The sequence below is a fragment of the Pagrus major genome, chromosome 20 (genome assembly GCF_040436345.1).
Source record: "Pagrus major chromosome 20, Pma_NU_1.0".
Taxonomy (NCBI): Eukaryota; Metazoa; Chordata; class Actinopteri; order Spariformes; family Sparidae; genus Pagrus; species Pagrus major.
The window spans coordinates 23338735-23363159 of NC_133234.1; the positions used below are offsets into that span (position 1 = coordinate 23338735).

A 24425-nucleotide genomic window follows, 5' to 3' on the forward strand; every position below is an offset into this window, starting at 1 on the left:
TAGGCTAACACAGAAATTAGCATCACTCTGGTTCCTGCAACAAAAAGTCAGAGATTTTTCAATTGAACGTCACCTCTAAGCTTTCTACCACACAATACGCACTTTACGATAAAGACGAACTAGTGAGTAGCTGAGTCTCCGTGTTCGGCGTGACGTTTAATGTCCCCGACAGCTTCTGTAGTCTCATTTAGCCGCTTGTTAGCAACCACCGTTTTCAACTGGGGTAGTTACTGACGTACTTTATGCCGTAGAACAAAACGTGACGATATCTTAAGCTTTTGTGAACCACAGACCTTATTTCAGGCATGTTATTAAAAGCTCTTTCAAAGTAATTTTACTGTTTCCTGAGCTACGGCGTTGAATAATATAATATTTTGATGTCACAGTGAAGTTGACCTTTGACCTTTTGGCTATAAAGTATCATCAACAGTCCACTGACAGCTGCCCTGCTGTCTTTTAGCTTGTGGGACATTTTCTACCTGAACTACCACTTTAAAAAGTGCCACCTTGCTGCACCCTTTAAGTAGGTGTGCCATCTCTGTAATCCCTCTTAGATCGCAGAACTAACCGCTAATCTCATTTCCTCGTTCAGTAAAATGTAACTGGATTGGTCGTCTTTATGTCATCACCAACTCGGGAGTAAGAGGATTGGTGAATAGCCTGGCTCTTGGCACAGCAGCGCGACAGCTTGGCACATTTGGAGAGAAGACCGTGTCTCTCGTGAAGTTAACGACCTGCGGATTACCGACCGAAATAGAGACAGAAAGACACCGAACACATGCACCTTTTTCCATGTACGTACCATCTCCTTCGGCGCCAGCATCTCCTCGATCATCATGCTGTCCCGCGTGAACGAGCTCCGGTTCAGCGTGTTGGACCTATCAGAACTGAAGGAACGCAGGCTTGGTGTGGTTGCCGTTGAAGTCACGGATTACCAAGACAACAGTCACAATGATGGAGAGGGGGGGAGGTGAGGGAGGAGGAGGAGTTGGGAGGAGGGTGGGTGTGAGGAGGGGAAGTATGAAAGTGAACAGAAAAAACAAACATAAACACATTAAAATGCATGCAGCTTCCAGGAACCTGACTGTATGGCACCAGCAACAACCACAAGGCAAGAAAGGACGCTGTCGAAGATCCAAGACAAAAAACCCAAAAACTAGAAAGAAGTGATTGTTCAGCAAAGGCTGCTAATTCATCTGAGGCACAAAACAGCATCTGTAGACATCCAGATGCAGCTGTCAGTGTTAATAATAAGACCTCTTGGACGGTGAATGTACAGAGCAAAAACAAAAAACGTGGGGAGATATCTCGTCTCTACCTGCCTACAGCAAACCGAGCTATTCACGCCATGCGACCATGCAAGCCTGAGGGAAGCAGAGTAGCTTATGAAAGTTAAGCAGATTACTGTATGATGGACAATAGACACAGAGCGAGGACAGGAGGCTGGCGTTGGCCGTCGTGATGACAAATCTGCAGGATAATTAGCTTCTGTAACTGTTAATCACATCCACATTAAACCGTAGCTCGTTCAAAAGATTACGTTTCTGTCTCGTTTGTCGCTGACTGAGCGCCGTGATGTTGTTTGTGATGGGAGAGACTTTTATGAGGCAAATAAAGAGCATTCTCCAGCGATGACATATGATGAATGTTTGCTTGCAACATCAACCGCAATTACAACACAACTATTTGCTCTACACAATTAAAACCAAAGTGAATCAATGAGCCGGCGCTGAAAAGAGCTGCTCTGTGATCAAATACGACAAAAAAACACAACTTCTATTCTGAAGTGACAAATCTACGGAAGCCCAGATGGATCACGGCTGCAATATATATACTTCTTCATCCTGTTTCCTCAAGGTTGCAGAGTTATTTTGCTTCAAGTGATTTTTTCGTGAAAAGAAAATTAACTAATGAGACACTGATCCTGATACCGTGTTACTTGTAGATAACGACTTCTGTTTTATTTGTTTTTTGGCTTGTTTTAATTCAGGCATTTTAAAACTTTCTGAACATTTGTCTTTGAAAAACATCTATTAGACCACAAATTCAGGGTTCTGTATGTGCAAATTTGTTTGATTTGATTTAATTTAGGCATTTTAAATCTTCCATAAATGATCCTAAAATTGGAGGATAAACATGAGCAGCTGTGGAGATAAAAATACATCTGATATAAAAGTAATACTTGTAATCTAAAACTCCCCGAACATTTGTCTTTATAAGACATTTATTCGAACACAAATTCGAGGCTGTATATATAAAATTGAATTTTAATCCTGAAATAACAGGAGATAAAATGTGCAGCCGTGTCCGCTCTTGGCTTCCGTATCAGACAAAAATACTTATGATTTAAAAGTGACAGTTGTAATCTGAACTCCCTGAACATTTGCTTGTAATGCATCTATTACATAACAAATCCAGGGTTGTGTAAAGCAGCTGTATATGCAAAGAAAACCCCCCCAAAAACAACAATTACTTAAAAACAACAGCTAAATAACCTATGGTGCTTAAGAAAGAAGGCAAAACAACAACTTCCTGTTGTTTCTTTTCAAAATAAATACATGGTATTGTATTTTTGCTGTAAAAACTCATTTTTAATGTGCGTAAATGTACATTTTAGTATGAAATGTACATATCTTTCTCACCAGTGACAGTGTCTGACAACATACAGTGAGAATACTCTGCACTGTTCACTATTTGTCATCACTATTCGACACTAAACTGATGGAGGCAATAACTATTGCCTACAGATTTATCAGTTCAGGTCCCTGGAAGCTCGATGAAGGAATTCTCCACACAGAAAACCAAAATGATGCAAAGCTCCACTTTTATAGCTAACCCACAGAAAACCCAGGCATTAAAAGGTACAGGAACCACAGTCAAAAACAAAAAGCAAAACACAACAGGCTGATCTCTACAAGCAGGAAACACAGCAGCACTGAAATCGGACATAAAGATCACAAAAGTTAACCACAGTACGCAAAAACAAAAAACATAAAGAACGGGTCAAAATCATCACGTTAGTAGTCAAAACATACAAATATGTATTACACTGGACCACAAAGTCATGATGTTGATAGTGACTGGAGTCCAGGGGGAGGGAGAGGGGTGAAATGGGGGAGGCAGGGGGGAGGTGGGAGGTGTAGGGAGGCCTCGTCATGCCTTCAAGTCTTACCTGACTTTGGGACTAACATTAAGAAACGGACATGAGGAGAGAATAAAAGGTCATGAACAAACAGGGGAGTGGACCAAGAGATGCAGAGAGGAGAGAAGCCAGAGCAGAGATGCAGGTTGGTAGAGGGATGCAAGATGCTGCCGACTGACTGACTGACTGACTGACTGACTGACTGACTGTATGTATTCTCAATGATTTCAATTTCATTTTCGTTTCCAGTTTTTCCAAAGAGATTTATTTCATCATAGAGTTGTGAAGTTATTTTCATTTCCAGTCGTAAAAGGCTCCTTTGTTTTCTGCAAAAACATTGTTAGGTGTGATTTTTCTACGTATTTTCGGCACTTTAAAGGCGTGAATGAATCATCAGAACAAAATAACTTGAATCTATAGTGACATGTGTGTCTCTATGTTGAGAAACATTGAGGATATCATTAAATTAAAACATTAAAACTACTTCTGGACCACTCGCTTCTCCCACCTCACAGCTCCACTGGGTTTTCTTGCTTTTACAGATGATCAAAACGTATTGTATTGTATTTTTCACAGATAATTCCCTTCCTACATTGACCGAACGGGAAGTGGTCTGAACCCTGCAGTGCACCAATTTGTTAAAGCGATTGTAACACACACATCCCACCCCGCTCAAACAGAGTGTGTTGATGTAACCCAGCGCTCGAGGCCACAGAATCGAACATGTTGCTAATTTCCTGCTGCTCGGCGTCCATGTGTGTCACCCCTCAGATATTCAATAACCCCCTCCTCCCTCGTCAGCGGGTCGCAGTGTGTCAATATTTTTGCGTGAGCTTCAACAGAGAGCGAACTTTGACCTCCCACTGCTGAGAGGAGAAGCTCTTCTGTTACGATACGACTGCAAACTGGAAACAACTTCATGTTAAACTGATAAAACAAACTCTCCATGAGTTAATGACTGTGTTTGTTTTTTAGGTCATGAGCTTTCACAAGACTCTTTGTTCTGTTCGGACCAGTTCATGCGCCTCCAGCGTAACCCGGTCAACCTATTAATCACTGGGTGATTATTAAGAAAAGAGAAAAGACTCTTCAGTTCGCCTAAATTCAGTGCATCAAATTAATTGTCATACCTTGGTGTGTAATTAGCATAACCAGGGGAGACGGTGGTGGGAATTTATAACACATGCCAGCAATAAAAAAAGACAACAATGTTGCTTCCTGAGTGAAAGAGCAGTTTCCTGTACTCTTCTGTACAATGAGCTTTTTTTTAAGCATCAATCCTACAAACACCTGATCCGTGTTTTAAGACCCAGTCACACCAGAAAGTGGCAAAACAAAAGTCATCCGCACGTCTTCGTTAAACATGGAGCTAGTTGCATATTTACAGCGAGGTCTACTCGAAGAGCTACGCTACTGTAGCTAGCAAGATAACCGCTAGTCCAGCTGGCAACATGCTAACACAAATCATTCACACAGGCTAGCAAGCAACTGTTATCCTGATAATGTGCCCTGAACTCAACCTGAGCAGAAAGTAATAGAAGAAGGGAACAAAAGCTCTCACAGCTAGCAAGCTTGTTAGCCTGGTCGCTAACAGGACAGTGAGTTCGAACAGTTTATTCAAACCACATATTTGTAGCATGGATTTGTGTCTTTCATGCCATTTTGATTATCTCATTAAATAAAGACAAATTAAAGGACAAAAAGCTCTCACAGCTACAGGAGCAAGCTCACTAACAGGACAATATGTTCACACAGTTTATTCAAAAGACATATTTTTGTAACATGTACTCGTGTCTTTTAACCGTCCTGAAAACATTTGTATTATCTAAATAAAGAGTAATTGAAAAAAAGGCTCTCACAGCTAGCGAGATGTCTGATATTCAGTTAGCAAGCCTGTTAGCCCTGTTGCCAAGAGACTCTCTGGCTTTATGTTTGCTCAAACGTCCGAACTGTCAAGATGGTTTGCTGTCGGTTGACTCGTGTCAAAGTTCACCGCTGTTGAACCCTTTAACCCTGTTAAACACTGGTGTGACCGGGCCTGCACACATCTCACATGTATTCTCCACAAGTCACTGACAACATCCTCAGTTTTGACATTTAAAATGCTACATTTATCTTAAGAAACACAGTTTTAATTATGACTTTTAATGTCTCTTACCTCTGTGACCGGGCCCCAACGCTGAAGCCCATGTAGCCCTCCTGAGGGAGCGAGTCGTCCCCGAGCTCCCGCAGGTCCTGGGGGGCCAGATATTTGTCTGTGTCCCCCGTCATCGCATCGTCACCTGCCGGATTGGAAACACACAGGGCAGAAGAAATGTTACATGAAGAAAGATAATCTGTTTTTCTCTTCTGGGGCCAAAAACTCTGGACTGGAGAGAATGAATGAGCAAAGCTCTCCACTATCCTGCTCCATCACAACAATTAGCTCTGCCGGATTATCTTTAACAAGGTGGGGATATTTAGTGAATGCAAATTGTAAAATGTTTGGCTTCTCCTCTTTGTTTTCTTGTTTGTGTCGCCATGATCACCGCAACAGACCGGCTCTTGTGAGACAGACAGATCAATGCAGTTGTTTTCCAGTTCGGCTCGGGTCCAACAAACACAAAAAGTCTCGCTGTCACTAAATGCCTGTGGTCTCTGCAAAAAAAACACTAACAGTAAAGCCTGCAAACAACAGTCAGTCGCTTTTTCACGCCTGGTTAGTTTAGTGGATGGCAGTTTAAGAGGTTTAAATCAGAATACACTGAGCACAGATCCACGTCAACACAGCAAAACAACTCACTCAAGCTATTAAAGAAAGGGTTTGAAAACATACGTTACAGGCCCAGCAGGACAAAACAAGTTAGCAGCATGTTATTCCCCCCTCGGAGGTACTGTAGATCCGAGCCTACTGATGAACCGGTGACCGAGCGAGAGAGGGGAGGAGAGGAGGAGTTAAAAAGGGGGGACGAGGGGAACAAGTGCATGCAGGCGGAGAAACCAAGAGAAAGAAAAAAAGGAAGGCATTCCAGCAACCACAAAGCACCGGAGACCCCCCACCTCCGCCCTCCTGTCCCCTCATCCCCCTGCTGCTGCTGCTGCTGCTGCACCAACCCCTCCCCCCCCCTCACTCAAACACACATTACAGACCCCCATCTGGACACATTCCAACACTTTCACCCCGCAAACTCCTCACCTCCTGCTTTAAAGCACTTCATCCACTCCAGTTTGTCAGGATTTCAAACCCTGAACTAAACTTTTTTTTTTTTCTCTCTCCGCGGCTCTACTTCGACCCCTCCGGACTGCGTTTCACTGTCTGTCTATCTGTCGTTCACAGCCCGGCGCACAAACAGATCAGCTTTCTCCCGCCTACCCAACCCCGGCACACGGATTATCCAGTGTGTGTGTGTGTGTGTGTGCATGTGTGTGTGTGTGAGAGAGTTTCAGAAGAGACACCTAGATCTCACTGCAGGACAGAAATAGTAAGTGGGTGTGTGACTCGGGCGAACATTCAAACTCTTCACTGATCTCCTGAACTCTTTCATGTGTTGATCTTTATGTTTCTTACAAAATTCTCAAACATTACTGAGCGTTTCTGTCTTTTAGTCAACTAAAAGAAGTTTATGATGTTACTTGATGTTCTAGTTTTCTCTCAGGTAGAAATGTTTTACATATAATTATGACATTTCTGTATTTTTCTGTATTTTACTTATTTATTTATGTCATGTTTTGTTACGTCTTTAGGTTGTTGGGCCTGTTGATAAATGTCAGTTCTTTGGTGAGTCTTTGTTAATAATAATTTTTAAAAAATTATGAAAAACAACATTTTTTGTTTATTGAAGAGGTGGAAGTGTTTGCAGAAAGTCCAGTAAGACTTCCCAAAAGACTCCAGCTGTACCGTATCTGTCTGACTGCAGCTGTCAGATCCTGATGTGGCCACTCCGTCTTTAACTCTTCTTGAGAAGACAAAAAAAATATATAATTAACAGCGGTTTTGTCTCGGATCACCGATTCAGAGCGATGTCCTGAGAGATTCAGCTGAATCAGAGCTTCAGGGAGGACAAACTGAGACAAACTTCTGACATTAAGGTTTGAATTCTCAAAGTGTGTCTGCAGATGTGACCCACATCTTCAAACCAACGGCATTAAAATGACGCAGAATTCATTGGAGTGTATAAATCCATAACATTTTTAAATGAAAGATGGATGATATAAGTTGCTAATGTGTGTCTATTTGCACATGTAGTTGTTTTACTTTGCTGCACTTAGTATCATATTACTTATGATACTAAATAAATAACCTTGTGAATCCAGTAAGACAGATTGTAACTGACACTTTATCAGACCCATCTTGCAAAGGGAACTTTAACAGTAGCCTCTACTTCACTGATTTAGCACCAAACATATATAATATAAATATATATAAAATCCTCAAATCACAATGAGCAGTCTAATAAAAAGTAAAGAAAAGTGATATTGTCTTTTTTTTATTCCACAAATTCTTCTTGTTTGCGAAAACCTGGTGGCTCTATACCGGATTATTATGAACCAACCCACCAACACAACACATTTATTAACTTACATACTTTTTTGGTCAATATATATTTTTTGTTGTTGTTTTTTTGTTTATTTATTTCTATATCTATATATTATGGGAAACAAACCTAACTGAACATCTGCAACATCTCCAGACTCCCTACAATAAAAAATCGCACTGAGTTGTGAGTGTTTGCGTTTGGAGAAACTTGAAAACATCATGAAACGCCTTCTTATTTTGGCTTTTTGTTAATTCAGCAAACGTTAAACATGACAATATTTCTTTCTTTGTGCAAAATGTGTCTTGTCTCTGCATGTTGGCTGATACTGTTGGGTCTCCCAGTTAAAACCAACAATGCATTTGGTCTTTGCAAACAGAAAGATGTTCGTGTTTGTTCGCATAAAGATCGTAGACGTGAGATTCGATCACAGGTGGTCACTGGAGATGCATGTAGAGACACATGTTGAGGTCAGGTATGTTAACACCGGGTACAAACAGCCTTTTTTTGGATTATCTTAGTTACAGTACACTGATCAGTAGCCATGATCAGTATGCTTCTCCTACTGCTCCTATAGACAGGCGTGAAGGGTCGAGGATCAAAACCTACAGCAGATTTTGCCTAAAACAAAACTGGAAACAGGGAAATTAACCACATAAATTACTGGAACCAGCATTAAACTAACAGATATGATCGCACATGTGGTGAAAATGTTATCGCCTTGTAATTATTATCTCATGATTCAGATCTTATATCCACGCTGACCGAATATTGACTTTACAACTCTGCAGAAACTCTCTGGAAAACCCACAACGGTTCACAAAAGCCTGCAGAGGGTTTACGAGCTGTCCAGATTTAGATCCTCGGCTGTGTGTGTTACTGGAGATGTTAATCGCTGCTGCTACTCATCTGGTATGTGGGCTTGTGTGTGTGTGTGTGTGAGTTGCACTTGATGTATTTTTAGATGGGGAATGAAAGACGGACGCTCTATTAAAGCTTTACAAGACAAACAACAACAACAACAGATTCAGTGCGAGAGCAAACGTGCACGGCACAAATCACACACGCAGAGTTTAGTCGCGTCGGTTTAGCTGCAACACTTCAGACTGTTATTGGAGTTAGTCACAGCGACGTCACAGCTGACTGGACTTACAGGAATAGCTGATGCAGATATTTCCAACATCCATCTCTGTTTAGACAAAGCAGAAACACACCTTACCTTACATGTTCAGGGACCTGTGTCAACCTTCATTTTCCCTTTTCCTTTCACTCCTCTATTTTCTTTCTGAACTCGTCTTACTGCTCAAACCTTCTCTGCTTTCTGTCCTCTGGTTTCTTCCCTTTAAAGACGCGAAATATTCAAGCAGGTGCTGCAATTCAAGGCAAAGACCTTCAACTTTATGACATCCTGCCCACACCGGTTTTTATAGAGATCTGCACACAGAGGTGGCAAAAGTACACACTTTCTTTAGTCAAGTAATAAAGTACAGGCTCTAGTAAAAAGTCTCCCTCTGAAGGAGATTTCTACCGGCCATTTCTGGTCAAACCTAACCGAAGCTCACGTCATATTAATATAATTCAAAGACTATTAACTTAAAGGTAGCAGAATCAGTAGGATTTGTCCCAGCTGTTCCTAAACGCACCACAAAGATAGTTCATTGTTGAGTCTTATTCCCAGGACGTCACATTTTGGGTTGGTAAAGCGTCCCGAGCAGCAACAAAGTGAGAAAATAAGAAAATCCAGGCAGATACGAGACACTAACACGTCTTTTATCCCCATCCCAGTCTCCCTCTCTGTCTGTTTACGTTTTTTACGTTGTTTCGTCTCGCTACACCTGCCGTACATGATGTGCACTGAAAGGTTGAAATCTTGTGATGTTGGGAAATAAAAATAATCCATAATTCTCCTCAAAAGCATTAAAGCTGAAGTAACAAGCCTGTTTTGAAAATGTGAGGAGCAGAAAGTACAGATACTGCACCTGAAAGATCTACTTAAGTACAGTACAGCTCATAAATCTCTCATAATGGCCCACACACATACTCTGAACTGTTGGAGATGAACTGTTTCAGTTCTGTTAAATAAATGTGGATTTCTGCAGGCGGCTGATGTTCAGCAGCTTTAAAACCTGGAGCTGCAGAGAGCAAAGAAACATGTGACCGCCTAAAAAAGAAAGCCGGCCATTCTTTACCATCAGTGCAGACTGTTGAGCAGAAGCACCGGAGGCCAGAACGAAAACCAAACAGACGATTGATTCAAACATCTCAATATATCAATCCCTCGTTATTTCTCCTCTCCCAGTCTGTGACATTTAGACAAGCCGAGTTCAAGTTCAGCCATTTTTGAGTCAGATACACAGACACACACACACACACACACACACACACACACACACACACACACACACACACACACACACACACACACACACACACAGACACACACACAGCAGCTGACACCATGTTTGCTTTAGCCCAAACGCGTGAATCTACAATAGAAGCGTCACCGACAAGCCTCCGAAGACAAAGGGTCGAGTGTGTGCGCCTCCCCTCCGCACCGTGAAAAGAAATCTGTTACACACTCCACAACGCCATATGCAGACGGTTGGCATGGCAACCGTGAGAAAGACATATTTCCCCGCATTTTTGATGCATGAAAATACCGCAGGTTTTCACAAAAACACAGCATGAGAGAGTCGAGAGGGGACGCAGCAGCTGAAAGTACTCGAGTAGAGTAGACTCACGGTCACATTAAACCTCAGTAAATATAATTTACACCAAGTCAAAGCAATTTCTTTGATAGAAAATAGGGGAGACAATTTATGCAGTCCTAACGGGTGTCATCACTTGACTTGAATGAATGGTGCCTGGTCACCGTGTGAAGACCCCACGACACCTCAACATGTTGCAGTGTTGTAAAAAAGTACCTAAAAGTGAATTTACTTTAAAAAAATCAACTACTTTACCTGGTAATTCTGAGGTAACCTTTTTCCTGACTTTCTTAAGGGTGTAGTCAACCTTTAAAAGTCAACTTTTCAAATATACAGTGCAGTCTATGAGTTAACCAACTATCTGATCCATTCTGCAGCAAGTGTGCCTCTTTGGCTCTGATGCAGCTTGCAAACTGCAAAGTAACTCGTAACTTATGTGGTAAAACTAGTACACGACTTGATTAAATGTACTTAGTTACATTTCATCACTCTTATTTTGTGATTGTGGCGGGGACATATAATCTTCTTGAGAAGTTGCGAGGGAGTGGGATGAAGTTTCGGGGTGCTACGTGCAAAAAAATGCATGCATTAGCATTAGCCTAACTAGCTGCCGCTGCATATGACTGTTGCTTTGCGGATTTAATGTGGGATTTTACGGCTTTCACACCCTTTCGTTCCCAGCATGAAAGTCTTCAGCATAAAATAACACCACGCTTTTTTTCCTGCCGTTGCCAACCATCTCTGAAACCTACTTTCCATCAAACATCAAACTTGCATCTGTAGCTTGCTGGCTAGCTAGCAACCACGACCGAACAAAAAGATAACACGCAGCCTGATGCCAACCATCAGCCTTAAACGCACCATCTGCACATTTAATACCTACCTACTGCAAATTTACAGTAAATTAGAGACAACTCATGACCTTCATTTTCTTGATTTCCAGACCTTTTAAGACCTTTAATGGAGCTGTGGGAACCCTGATCACACATTTGACCACTTGCAATTAAATAAAGGAAACACAGAAATCTTGACACAACAGAAAAAAAGGGTTAAATGAAACATAAAAGACAAACTGAAGATTGGAAATGTTAGGAAAAGAGGAAGGACATACAGAAAGAAGCATGAAAGAAGAACAAAAAATGAAGAAAGATGAAAATACCTTCTTCCACATCAGATATATAGTCCTCTGTGATCATTTCGGGGACATTGGCTTTACAGACTGTGTGATTGGGATGGAGGAGAAGGTTAGAGAGAAAAAAGGGAACCAAAAAATATGGAAAAATCAACAACAAAGTGATGACTGCACATTTTCAGCGGCTCTATTGTTGATAATAAAGGTTTAAATCATCATGATTGTAACTGAAAGTTAAAATGGTGAAATTAAATAAGTTAATGATGAAAAAAAAATAATGTTTCTTCAACAACAACAACAACAACAACATCACCATCTCCTTGACAACAATGAGGACGTTTGTTAACCATGAGACCAGCGGCACTGGGATCATCCTGTTCCAGCCCAAAAGCCAAATATGACTCAACCTGAGATTTTACAGACTCTGGAGGTCTCTCTGGGTTTTTGTGACTGGGGTCAGGTTGTACGGGGAGGTAAAACAGATTTATATCCCTTACCTTCGTCATCGGACATGTCCAACACCTCGTTCATGGTCTCTGGGACGTTCATCTTGTGCTTCTCGATCACAGTCTGTCGAACAGAAACACAATGCTCTTAAAAAGGTGTTGACGGTGACTTAAGCTTCACACACATGTTCTGGTAAATTCACACATGCCATGGCAGAGCTGGAATAGATGCATCGAGGGACAGTAGATCCAGCAGATGGCGTTAATGCAACACGTATGGATGCCAACCGTCATAAAACCAAACAGAAGAAGAAAAGAACGGGGCTAAGAGCTGTTTTTGTCCAATGCAGCTACTGCCACAATAATACTTAAGAAGAGTAATCTAGACTCTAGAAGTGTTGAACATAGTGGGTTATATTGTTGAATTAATTCAATTAAAGCAACAGTAAATATACTTTATGCTTAGTTGGCATTCACGTAATGTGACTCATGTTATTTTCCCAGCCTGTATTTGAGAGCCGGCCTTTATTTGTTTGTGTCGTCTTCACACCCAGGCCATTATTCGAGACCAGTCTTTTATTTGCAGCCAGATTTACCGCAATATCAGTTAAAAGAGGAGGAATTGTTGAGTTTGAATTGTAAGCAGCTTAGCAAGACTTCCCACAGAAATATGGTAAAATATACGGATAAGAAGTGCGAACAGTAGGAATTAAAGCCTGTTTCTAACATAATCCTGCTGTCCTGAGAATTCATGTCGAGTAGATGTGGCCATTTTTGTTTAAGTTAAAAGTTAAAAAAGAAAGAAAAAGTTTATGCGCCTGTATACATTTCAGTCAACACACACTCTCAGAAACACATATACGCACCTGAGTGGTCAGAGTTTCCTCTGTGACCACTTTGAGTGTGTCGACCACAGAGATGTAGCCGAGCCTCCTGGCGATGGACAGAGCGCTGTTCCCATTCTGGACCGAAAATATAAAAAAAATGAGAAAGGTGAGCGATTGGTTTGAAACAGGAAATCAAAACTATTTGCTCTTCTTAGGATCAACTTGACAAGTATTTAAAGTGTATTATCTTCAGTATTGATCTGTGTGTACTGACAGCAGTGACTTCGTTGGGCGATGCTCCATGATGTAGCAGCAGGTTGATGATGTGTGTGTGTCCCTGCTGCGCCGCCTGATGGAGAGGTGTGTAACCGTTCTGCAGAGGAGGCAAAAACAAGAGCGAGGTTAGAGTTACAAAACAAAAGCCAACGAAACACATTCATACACTAAAAATCTCTCCTGCACACAGGAATAAAGAAAAAAAACGTTACCTTGGTCTTAGCGTTGACCTTCGCCTGATTTTTCAGCAGGAAATTGACCATCTTCACGTTGCCATAGTGACAGGCCACATGGAGAGGAGTGTATCCCAGCTGAAAGCAAAGCAAAGTTTGATTAGAGGTTTAACCAGTCATTTGGTGATGATTACCACATTGGCACTGTGACAAAAAACCCACAAGGCCCGGAGCAACGTCTTCATATTGTTGTTTCTCAACCAACAGTCCAAAACCAAGAGATATAAAACATTTTCAACACCATACAGAAGACAAAAAGCAGCAAATCCTCACATTTGAGAAGCAGGAACCAGAGATTTTTTGCTTTTTTGCTTGATAAATTACTTAAACCATAATCATTTGAGCCCAAAGGAGACACATGTCACATTACCTTGGTCTCTGGGTCGATAGTTGCTCCCTGGTTGACTAACACCTCAGCAACGTTGACTTTATCCTCCTGGGCAGCCAGGTGGAGCGGAGTCAGACCGGACTGAGGACAGACAGAGAGACAGTTAAATACACAGACAGGAAATAAATATATAAACAGAGAGAAACTGTACACATTTAAAAAGCCTCCATTTTTATAATTTAGGGCATTGTAGCTATGTCATACTGCACTAAACACAAAAAAATGAGATATGTATGTATGACACCTTCACAGAGACAGTGTCGACACACAGATGTTGTTGGTACCTTATTGCCCATGTTTACGGGAGCGTCTCGAGCCAGCAGCAGCGTCACTATGTCCACGTTGCCTTCCTGCGCCGCGAGGTGCAGAGGGGTGATCCCCTGGCGCGTCACCGTGTTGGTGGAGGCACCGTACTCCAGTAACGTGGTGGTGATCTCCATCTGATTCTTCTTCGCTGCGATGTGAAGCGGTGTGTAACCGTTCTGAGCACAGAGAGACGGAGACAGTTGTTTCTTTGTTCTCACAGCAACATTATCAGCTCACACAGAGCCAAGTCAGATACAGAATATGTGCGTTATGTGCAAACATACCAGCTGGGACTGGAAACAGGGGGAAACAGCTAGCCTAGCTCTGTCCAAGTTGCGGCCTAAAGGTGGGTTATAGTCTTTATGCTAAGCTAATCTTTGCTAACTGGCTGCTGGATGTAGCTTCATATTCACTGGACAGACATGAGAGTTCAGCAAGACAGTGAAAAAGTGCGCTTCAAAAAATGTAAAACTATTCCTTTAATAATAATCCCAAGAAAAGTATCCAAAATATTTTGTTTTACATGAAAGATTGTTGAACATTTTTCATTTTACATCAGTTTGATTATCTTAAACGCAATTTTCTTGTCCTAGTTTTACTGACATTCTTTGTTATCTTTTGTTCTCACTTTTGTTGTTGTTGTTTTGTCTGATTGTTTATTTAAATTTTAGGATTTTGACAGGTAATCTCTAGTGTTTGTGTTGAGTATTTATAAGTCAGCTAGACATATGACATTAAAGACTTAAAACATACGATGATAGAAAAAAATCTTATTCACAATTTTACATAAAGTTGCAATATTGTGATATATATGTATACATACAGTACATATAAATATGAGAATAATATGCTTGTTAATATCATCATATATACATATCACATATATATATTTATATATCGCAATATTGCAACTTTATGTAACTGTATGTAACTATGTATGAGAAAAATGTGCTTGTTTATATCATCATATTAATTTTAGCCGTATCTTCCAGCTCATCTCGTCTCTACGGCAACAACTTTCTGCTGTTCTTCTTGTAAATGATGAAAACAGCTTTATCCTCTTTAAATGTGCATTAATAAGGATTGCAGAACTATATTTTTTAACACTTTAAACTTTTAATATCAACAATATTAATGAGGTAATGATACAAACTCAGAAATATGTATTTTTTTCCATAAGTGAATAAACAAGCTGTTCTCAGAGGAAAATAAAGTCCCAGAACACTGTTTAAAGCTAGAAAGGTGGCAGGGTCCGCCACATATAACAAATTAAAACAGCATGAAATTGTGTTGTCCTTGATGGTCAGTTTGTTTATTCAGTTTATTCAGTCATGAAAACAAAGAGAGTTTGTTTAATTGGTTTGTTTAGTCAGTGAAGATCTTTTGTCTCCTGATTAAAACTACAGAGTGCTCCTTTAAAAGCCTCGGCTCAACATTCACGTCTCGTCCGGGTTCGTCGCCTGAAAACACGAACTTGTTCAATATTCTATGAGGGGAATAAGGTTTATTGGGGCCTGGCTAATTTCAGTGGCAGCTCTCTCTGCATAGATGCTGTTAGAGTGGAAGAGGCATCCACCCAGCCAGCCAATCACGACGCTTCGCTCGGGCCCCGCTTCACTATGTGGGTGACTGAAACTAGGTCAGCCTGCTTTCACCCAGAGCCAAAAGAGAGAGCGAGAGGGATGTTTCGGTGCTTTTAATGCAATTGGGAACATTGGACGAGGAACCGCGTCGGCTGATTCTTACCTTTGCTGCAGCGTGCGGCGAAGCTCCCTGGTTGAGCAAGAGCAGCGCCACCTTCTGGTTATCATAGTGCGCCGCCACATGCAGTGGGGTTAGTCCGCTCTGAGCACACACACACACACACACAACCAGTGTTGGGAGGTGATATACATACAGTACAGTGCAGTGAGGTGGTAAAGAGAATAACAGTGAAAGCTTTGGGTGTAGTGAGTTATGAATGTATTCCTTTACGCATGCATTTACCTTCCCTGCAGCATCAGGCGGAGCGTTTCTCTGCAGCAGCAGGTTGGCGACCTCGATCTTCCCGTACTTCGCGGCCACATGTAGCGGAGTGAAGCCCTTCTGCAGAGACACACACGACGACGACAGGGAAAGAATATTATAGGCTACATTTATTACAAAATATCTCATCGACTGATGTGCTACGGCTGTTAAAAACCCACTCCGGGTTAATAGTCGGTTGCAGTTCTCTCCATGAAGCCACATGTGTTCAATCACTTGTAATGGAGGGTGGTGTCATGACAACACGAGAAACATGATTATTTAAAACACTGATGAAACAAAATAAGGGCTCAGGGCGTGTTGAGTGTGTCTTACATCAGATTCTTCAGCTATGAGGCAACACAGAACCAACTCTGTCCAGATAGACCCGGTTGTGCTCAACCGTATGTGCAGCCACGCAATCTGAGAGGCGACTAATAGTTGTGGGACTTGACAGAATCCAGAGCAGCTTCTTGGTTTTCGAGGTCCCTGAATTTTAACAATACGAATCCAAATCTCTGGAGGCGGTGGATGATTATGATCTGATAGCATGCATGCACCTGAACACACATTATTCTTTATTAGATTAGACTACTGACCGGTCGACCTCGAGATATTTAATATGAAGACACAACACAGAGTCTGTTCCTCTCTTCTCCTGACCTGGAAACATCTCCTCTGTTCAACTGTATTTAGAGTTTAGGGACTTTCCTCGGTGTCGAACACTGTGCCCATCAAACGCTCTGTTACAGTTTAAATAGATGTTATGAAACGAGTAATTCATAATTTGAGCCTCTCCGGGAACAGCAGAGAAGTCATTCTGACCGAACTCTCTCCACTGGCAGACGGTCAACTGTAACTCATGGTCCTCAAACCCAGAGCGCCTCCAGCTCGGCCGACAGTTTACCAGCAACAAATCGAGTATGTGAGGAAAACAGCCTCGTGTAGCAGATCTGCAGCTGTTAACCACCGTGTCATGTGGACAACTCATGTTAATGAATGTGCACTGTGCCTTCTTTAAATGAAATGAACATAAACATGAAACATGATTCAGTCGAGTCAACACCGTCCCACCAACAGGTTCGTTAGTCTCTACACAAAAGTAATTATAGTTTATGGTGAGTATTTTTCATTCCTTGTCATTTTTATTTCGTGTTTAATTTTTGTTTTCTATTTAGTTTAGATTCATTTGGTTTTCAGAGTGGGTTAGCTGAATTTTGGTTGTGTTTTTATGTTTTAGTGGGTTTTTTTTAGGGCTGCATGATGTGGATGTTTTTCAGCTGAAACCGTTTCTCACGGCCGATCGGTAAGATAGCTGATGATTTCACAATTATGTATTTTATGCACACCTGAAGGTTCAGAAGATGCAGTGAGCAGAGCTGGATGATTTAATATTAAATAGCTTTGATAAGGTGTGTTGTGGCAAAACCCTTGTGGAACAACGTCTTCTCCTCCTCCTTCTTCTCCTTCTTCTTCTCCGTCTCCTCCTTCTTCTCCTTCTTCTTGTCCTTCTTCTTCTTCTTCTTCTACTTCTTCTTCTCCTTCTCCTCCTTCTTCTTCTCCTTCTTCTTCTTCTCCTTCTTCTTGTCCTTCTTCTCCTCCTTCTTCTTGTCCTTCTTCTCCTTCTTCTTGTCCTTCTTCTTCTTCTTCTTCTTGTCCTTCTCCTTCTTCTCTTTCTCCTCCTTCTTCTTCTCCTTCTCCTTCTCATTCTTCTTCTCCTTCTCCTCCTTCTTCTTCTCCTTCTTCTTCTTCTCCTTCTTCTTCTTCTCCTTCTTCTTGTCCTTCTTCTCCTCCTTCTTCTTGTCCTTCTTCTCCTTCTTCTTGTCCTTCTTCTTCTTCTTCTTCTCCTTCTTCTTCTTCTTCTTCTTCTTCTTCTTCTTCTTCTTCTCCTTCTTCTTCTTCTTCTCCTTCTCCTCCTTCTTCTCTTTCTTCTTGTCCTTCTTCTTCTTCTCCTTCTCCTTCTCATTCTTCTTCTCCTTCTCCTCCTTCTTCTCTTTCTTCTTGTCCTTCTTCTTCTTCTTCTCCTCCTCCTTCTTCTTCTTCTCCTTCTTCTTGTCCTTCTTCTCCTCCTTCTTCTTCTTGTCCTTCTTCTTCTCATTCTTCTTCTTGTCCTCCTCCTCCTCCTTCTTCTTCTTCTTCTTCTTCTTCTTCTTCTTTTTAGTTTAGTCTTAGTTACCAATAACAACCGTGCTACACAGATTTGATTTTCTCGTTTGTGTGTGTGTGTGTGTGTGTGTGTGTGTGTGTGTGTGACGTTTACCTTAGTAATGATGCCCAGATTAGCTCCCTGGTCCAGCAGCGCTGTCGCCACGTCTCTGTGTCCCTCCCTGGCAGCCAGGTGTAAAGGTGTGTATCCGGAGCTGGTGGTGGCGTCCGGACACGCTCCGTTTCCCAGCAGCTGGTGGACGATGTCTTGTTTCCCGAGACGGCTCGAGATGTGCAGCGGAGTCTGGTCGTCCTGATGGAAACAAGATATAACTTCTTTTAATTGAGCTTTTTGTGCATTTTGAATAAGAGTTATATCCAAGAAACCATCATTTTACTATAATCACACAACAGAGTCTGATATTTATATATAAGAACAGTGAAATAATGGATTTCTATCACTATGTTTAAGTTTTTCTCTGACGATGAGAGTCAGAAGACAAACCCTCAAACTGGAAACAACAGGAATGTTTCTGTGCTGTCGTCACTCAGTAATTAGACACGTGCAAACGCACACTCATTACTGCGTCTCAAACAAACACGCAGGCGAACACAAAAGCGTCGCGGCTGAATGAGCTCCATGTGTTTGACTTTTTTACGTCACGCGTGGTCTACCTTGGCCGTGGCATCCACTCGCGCTCCGTTCTGGATCAGATACCGGACCACGTTTGACTGTCCTGCCCTCGCCGCCATGTGGAGAGCTGTCTCCCCCCTCTGCAACACACACACACACACACGCACACAAAAGAAAAAGAGGGATTGATAATTGTTATTCTTAAGTTTCTTCTTCCTTCATGAAAACACACAAAACTCCTTTAGAAACTCGCCCTCTGTGCAGATGTACAGGAAGAGAGAAAAGAGAGAGCGAGACCCCCTCACTCTCCACACCCAGTTCACCATAATGACGTGCCGTAATACTCCGTTTCTACGGTAACCTGGCCACAGACACGGCGTGGGCGACCAAATACTTGGGGTTGAAGAGTTGACTGTGCAGGACTCTCTCCCCTCTTTCCTTCCCTCTCTTCCCCCCTTTCTGTTTGCTCATTTCTTCTCTTTCAGCTCTTCATCTCTCTTCCTCTTTATCTTCTTCCCATAAATTACTTCACGTCCTCCTCCCTTCACTTCAGAGCTTCACTTTCGAGGTTTTTTTTGCTCGGTTTTCTACAAACTAACGAAGGTTGGCGTGAGGTCATTTTCCATGTTTGAACATATGAGTCTCTCTCTGTGAAATTCTGTGATTCAGGTGTCAGATATCAGAGCTGCAGGAAGTAATAATACGACAATGTCAAAGCATCCAAATTCTGGCCTTATCTTACACAAAGTACCGTTAATATTCATGCAAACAACTAGATCTAAATCTGAGAAGACTGCGAGACGATTAAAGAAAGTTTTTCTGCACAAATCTGACTCAACTACCTTTTTTTAGCTGTCTGAAATCTTTGCTTTTTTAAAAATGATGGATATTTTAACCTCTTTGAGCCTAAAACAATATCTAAATTACAATTTAAACAACTGACAAGTGGCCAAAAGGGTTATTTGTCAGTATCAGATGTTCTTTTGTAAAGGGGAAATTAGTCTTGAAAACAACAAGTGACTGCAGAAACTACAAGAAAGTAAGAAGACTATGAGAAAGAAAAAGAAACAAAGATGAACTCCCTGAACTCACCACATTGCTTGTGTTCGGTGAAGCCCCGTGGTTGATCAGCTGGTGGACGATGTTGTCATGTCCCATAAACGCTGCAACATGGATCGGAGTCAGACCGGACTGTAAAGAGAAGAGACACACAGAGGAGAAGAGAGGAATTAATACAATATACACTGAATCACTGAATAAGGGATTGCTTCTCTAAAATCAAGACAAATGTCACGTTATTCTAGTTTCCAGGTGATTTCTACTAAAAGAGCTTGAAATCATCTCACCTAACGGAAGATACTTTTTTCAGTTTCCCAGTTTTATGTGTTTCCACTTCTATTTAAATCTGTTTCATAGACTCTTATTAGTTTCAAATATGGGTGAACTGCACATTTTCTTTCTTTCTTCAAAAGCACGAGGATTATTTGAAGACTTATTTGAAGTTAAATGCAGTTTATTAGGGCTGTGAAGGGTAAAAAATCTGCAGACCGCATATTATCCTTAAGAGGATGATAGTCATTCCTGATTAAACCTTTGCGGTTCGGTTCGGAGGGGAATCAATATTGAGTTTGTTGTGGCTTGGCTGATGTGCTGCTCTGCTGAATTAGCGTCTATTATAGACACTATCAGCTGACTATCAGCTGAGTGATGTGCCTCATATCTTATAACTAATAGAAAACACAGGAGAAAACTGATTAGGCACAAGATTTAGTAACTTTTTCCACAAATCAAATCATGTTACTGACTGTTTCTGACTTCACAGGGGTCGAGAGTCGACTACTGGACTATATATAGTTCACTTAAACTCAGTAAGAGCCTCATTCTTCATTAGGGGGAACAACCACAGGGCTATTGATACGTTGATTGACAGCAAAATTGACCAATCGCTTCGTGTACAAGCCTAAATCAAACAGCGAGCGGGAGGTCGGCGCTCCACTGGGACTCACCGTGGAGAAAATGAAGACATTTAGGATCCAATAAAGACAAAAATGACTTTGTAAGATGAAGATTTTTGTAGTGCGTGAACTAACCACAGCAGTAAAGTTGATTATTTCCTTGCAGTTGAAGTGTAAAGTAGCAGAAAACTGATAAAATCTGGGTTTGGCACAGTAACACACACTCACCTCAGTGACTGCCTGTATGGACGCTCCATGCTTCAGAAGTAGCTCCATCACCTTGACTCTGTTTTTCTTACAGGCAATGTGCAGCGGAGTGAAACCATTCTACAACAAAGACAATCAAAACAAAAACAGAAACATTTTAAAGTATAAAAATAGTCCCAGGACTCTTTCTGTGCTGCTCGGCTGCAGGTCTTTTTTTTTTCGCGGCCGCTGGCAGACGACAAATCTGGAAAGCCGAATGGAAAATACAGTAACGAACGAGAGAAACCTTCTTTTCTTTTTTTTCTCCTCTTTCTTACACTTTTTCCTGTTTAACCCTTCTGCATGCAAACCAGACAAGCATGTGTGGAAACAATTGACTCGACTTAAAGCTGTTAAAAAAATAAAAAAGTGAGCTGCACTGTAACAGATACTTTTCTTTACAACTCACTCTTCTCCGGCCAACACGTACACTCTCCCCCTCCCTCTCATACTCGCTCGACTTTGAGGTTTCTGGCTCAATCCTATGACTTCATTTTCCTTCTCCGTGTCCTTTTTTTTTTTTCCCCTTCTCATTCTCTCTGGCTATAAAGTCCCAGAGCTCTAACCACACCCAGACTTCTCCCATTACAGAGCAGAGATGGTTGTCTTACAACCAAGACACTGGTCGAGGTTATTAAGTCCATTCAAGTTCCCCTTGTCTTGTTTTACTTCATTAATTTCCTTCATGCTCTGTTGTTCTCCATTAAAGTATCTTATTTCTGTCTCTCTTTGTTGTAAACAAAGTTAAAAGTATGGATAATGAGGGAGGTCAGGAAGAAAGGAGAGAAAGGGAGGAGGAGGAGGAGGAGAGGAAATGAAAGACTTGAAAGGAAGGAAGACATTTTTGGTTAATTGGTAGTTGAGATCATCGAGACCTGATTGCAACACGCAAACGTTTCACTGCCACAACCTCTGCGGATATTTTAATCTCCAATATTAAAGAAAATCACAATAAATTTCATGCAAACATTAAAGTAAAGCCTGCAGCAAACCAAGGGAGAAACCCAGAGAGCGACACAATGCACATCTTGTTCCTTCTTCTAAGAGCGCTCTAATCAGTTTGTCACTTAATTATCATTGCTAACAAGAATGAAAAAAGAAATAATAATCTGTTTATTAAGCCATAAAATATTGTGAACGAGTCTCAGACCACACTGCAAAAAGTTCAACGCTTGCCCACATTGTGGAAATAAAAGATAATGATCATTATTTTGGTCATTTTCATCTTTTAAAAGTTATTTACTAGTTTCTGTCTTTGAATTCATCTACTGCATATTCTTACATGTCAGGAAATCTTAAAACTGAATAATTTATTGGTGAAATAAGCTACAAAGTCCAAAACTTTGCTTTAAGAAACAGCATAACTACACAACAATGCTAACAAAATAAATAAGGAGCGGCAGACCCCCCTCCACTTCCTCCTCCTCCATCCCGTCATCCTCACCAGTGCCTTGGCGTTGGGGTTGGCCTTCTTGTCCACGATGACCTTTGCCACCTTGTAGTGGCCGCAGTGGGCGGCCACGTGCAGCGCCGTCAGGTAGTCATTGGTCACGTCGTCCACGGGCACCTCGTGGTGCAGCAGCAGCTGGACGCAGTTGAGGTGGTCGCCCTGCGTCGCCATGTGGAGCGGAGACAGACCGTTCTGGAGGGGAGGAAGTACAGATGTGGATGTACGTATTGAATCGACAGAAGGTTGCACGGTTAAGGAGACGCTTAAGGAGAGCACGATAGAAGAAAAGAAAACGTACCTTGGTCTTTGACAGTATTGGAGCTCCTCTGTCCAGCAGCATCTCCACCACCTGCTCATGGCCACTCCTGGCTCCACAGTGGAGAGGAGTCAGACCGTCCTGTGAACACAAACAAGACAGTTACAGCTACAGGGACTTCATATCACCATCAACAGTGGTTCAATGAAGCACTGAAGGGGTTAAAGACAACTAGCTGCAGTTGTTTTTTTTACTTCCTCACTGCTGAAGGATGATTTTTGGGATATTTGTGTTTGTTTGTACGTTGATAAAATCCCTACGCTGCTTGTAACACCTTGAGATGATAAAATGTTACCTTGGTCCGTGCATCTATCTTGGCCCCTCTCTCCAGCAGCAGTCGCACCATGTTGCTGTTCCCTCGTTTGGACGCTACGTGCAGCGGCGTGATGTCGTTCTGAGGGAGGAAACAGAAGCATCGTTTCATCATTCAGCCACAGAGACGCGAGCAACGCAACAGAAACAAGACACAGAACAAACCTGACTCTGTTTGTGTGTCACATATCTTCCACTGATGAATGAGTCTTTATCAGGTTGTGCACATGATGGACTACAATTACTCAATTTACCAAAAATGAAGCTGCATAACTTTTCAGACTCAATTTGGCTGCAGAGGAAAACTGATAAACATCCCCCTCTAGAGGAACAGAGCTATTCTAACAACTTCAGCTGCACAGTGCTCTGGTTTAACTGTATTTTCAACACTATCTGATCTTCTTACAGAGTGACACTAATTATATTTTCATTACATCATCTGTATGTGTGACAAACAGCGTTATAATGAAGTGCTGGAGCGCTGCAGTGATGTCCCGGCTGACAAATCTTCTTCTCCAGATGCAAGAAAACACGTTTGTTTGCTACAGAAACCAACAACACAGCAAAACTAATCATTCCCACTCATTTTGAATCACGACACAATCATAATATCTGTCACAATAATCACATTATGATTTGTTTTACCATCATTTACACAGTTTTGCTGAGTAAATGTTAAAGGATATGGCTTATTCTAGATTTTACTTAAAGGTGCCACATGTGCAATGTACACAAAACAAACAGGGGGCACTAGCTAACGGTAGGTACAGTTAGCAGCAGTTAGCGGTCTGGACTGTGAGGTCTGAGCAGCCGGGGAATGTTGGTGTGAGCTTTGGACCGAGACAGGCCGGGCTAGCTGGTTAGCATGCTACATTCAGTAGATATCTATGCAACACAATACCCTTCATAACGCTAAAACGTTTATTTCTCCACATTTTGTTGTAAATCTTAATTGTTTTAAATGTTTTCACGTGAACACGAATCCTACAAAAAACCCAAAACCAACAATGTGTTGGTCTGTTTCTTCCGTATCTTACCTAAAAGTCTTGTTTTCTCCGTGTAACTTTCAAATACACTGCTTGTTTTTTTATAGAAATGTCTTGGCAGTTCCCTGATACAGCTGGACATCGTAGTTTTAAGCAAATCTTACTCGAACAGGAGCAACTAGTCAAATTCCTGGGGTCTATTTTGAGCAGTTTTGTATGAAGGATTGAGTCAAAAATAAACTACAGTGTCTGTGTTTTTCTGTTGTTTCTGTTAAATAGCAAGAAAAAAACACATCGTCACCAGCTTCATCTTTTAAATATAAGATGTTGTTGTTGTCTCTGATTCTGTGACACAAATATGTGACACACTTGGAACAAAACACAACAAAATATGAACAGCCTCAA

The 24425-nt window shown here is 41.5% G+C and overlaps 1 protein-coding gene across 1 annotated transcript in view; it reads right to left on the bottom strand.

Annotated features, from left to right (window-relative positions):
- ank3b (ankyrin 3b) overlaps positions 1 to 24425 on the bottom strand; it is a 142692-nt gene that overhangs the window by 38648 nt on the left and 79619 nt on the right. Inside the window, exons 9-26 of the mRNA XM_073489344.1 lie at positions 23018 to 23116; positions 22705 to 22803; positions 22401 to 22598; positions 20939 to 21037; positions 19848 to 19946; positions 18797 to 18895; positions 18237 to 18434; positions 15959 to 16057; positions 15719 to 15817; positions 13951 to 14148; positions 13649 to 13747; positions 13258 to 13356; positions 13044 to 13142; positions 12809 to 12904; positions 11994 to 12066; positions 11524 to 11583; positions 5301 to 5424; positions 803 to 902 (exon numbers count right to left, since the gene is read on the bottom strand). Coding sequence (XP_073345445.1) covers positions 803 to 902; positions 5301 to 5424; positions 11524 to 11583; positions 11994 to 12066; positions 12809 to 12904; positions 13044 to 13142; positions 13258 to 13356; positions 13649 to 13747; positions 13951 to 14148; positions 15719 to 15817; positions 15959 to 16057; positions 18237 to 18434; positions 18797 to 18895; positions 19848 to 19946; positions 20939 to 21037; positions 22401 to 22598; positions 22705 to 22803; positions 23018 to 23116 — 2037 coding nt within the window. The remainder of the gene's footprint in view (positions 1 to 802; positions 903 to 5300; positions 5425 to 11523; positions 11584 to 11993; positions 12067 to 12808; positions 12905 to 13043; positions 13143 to 13257; positions 13357 to 13648; positions 13748 to 13950; positions 14149 to 15718; positions 15818 to 15958; positions 16058 to 18236; positions 18435 to 18796; positions 18896 to 19847; positions 19947 to 20938; positions 21038 to 22400; positions 22599 to 22704; positions 22804 to 23017; positions 23117 to 24425) is intronic.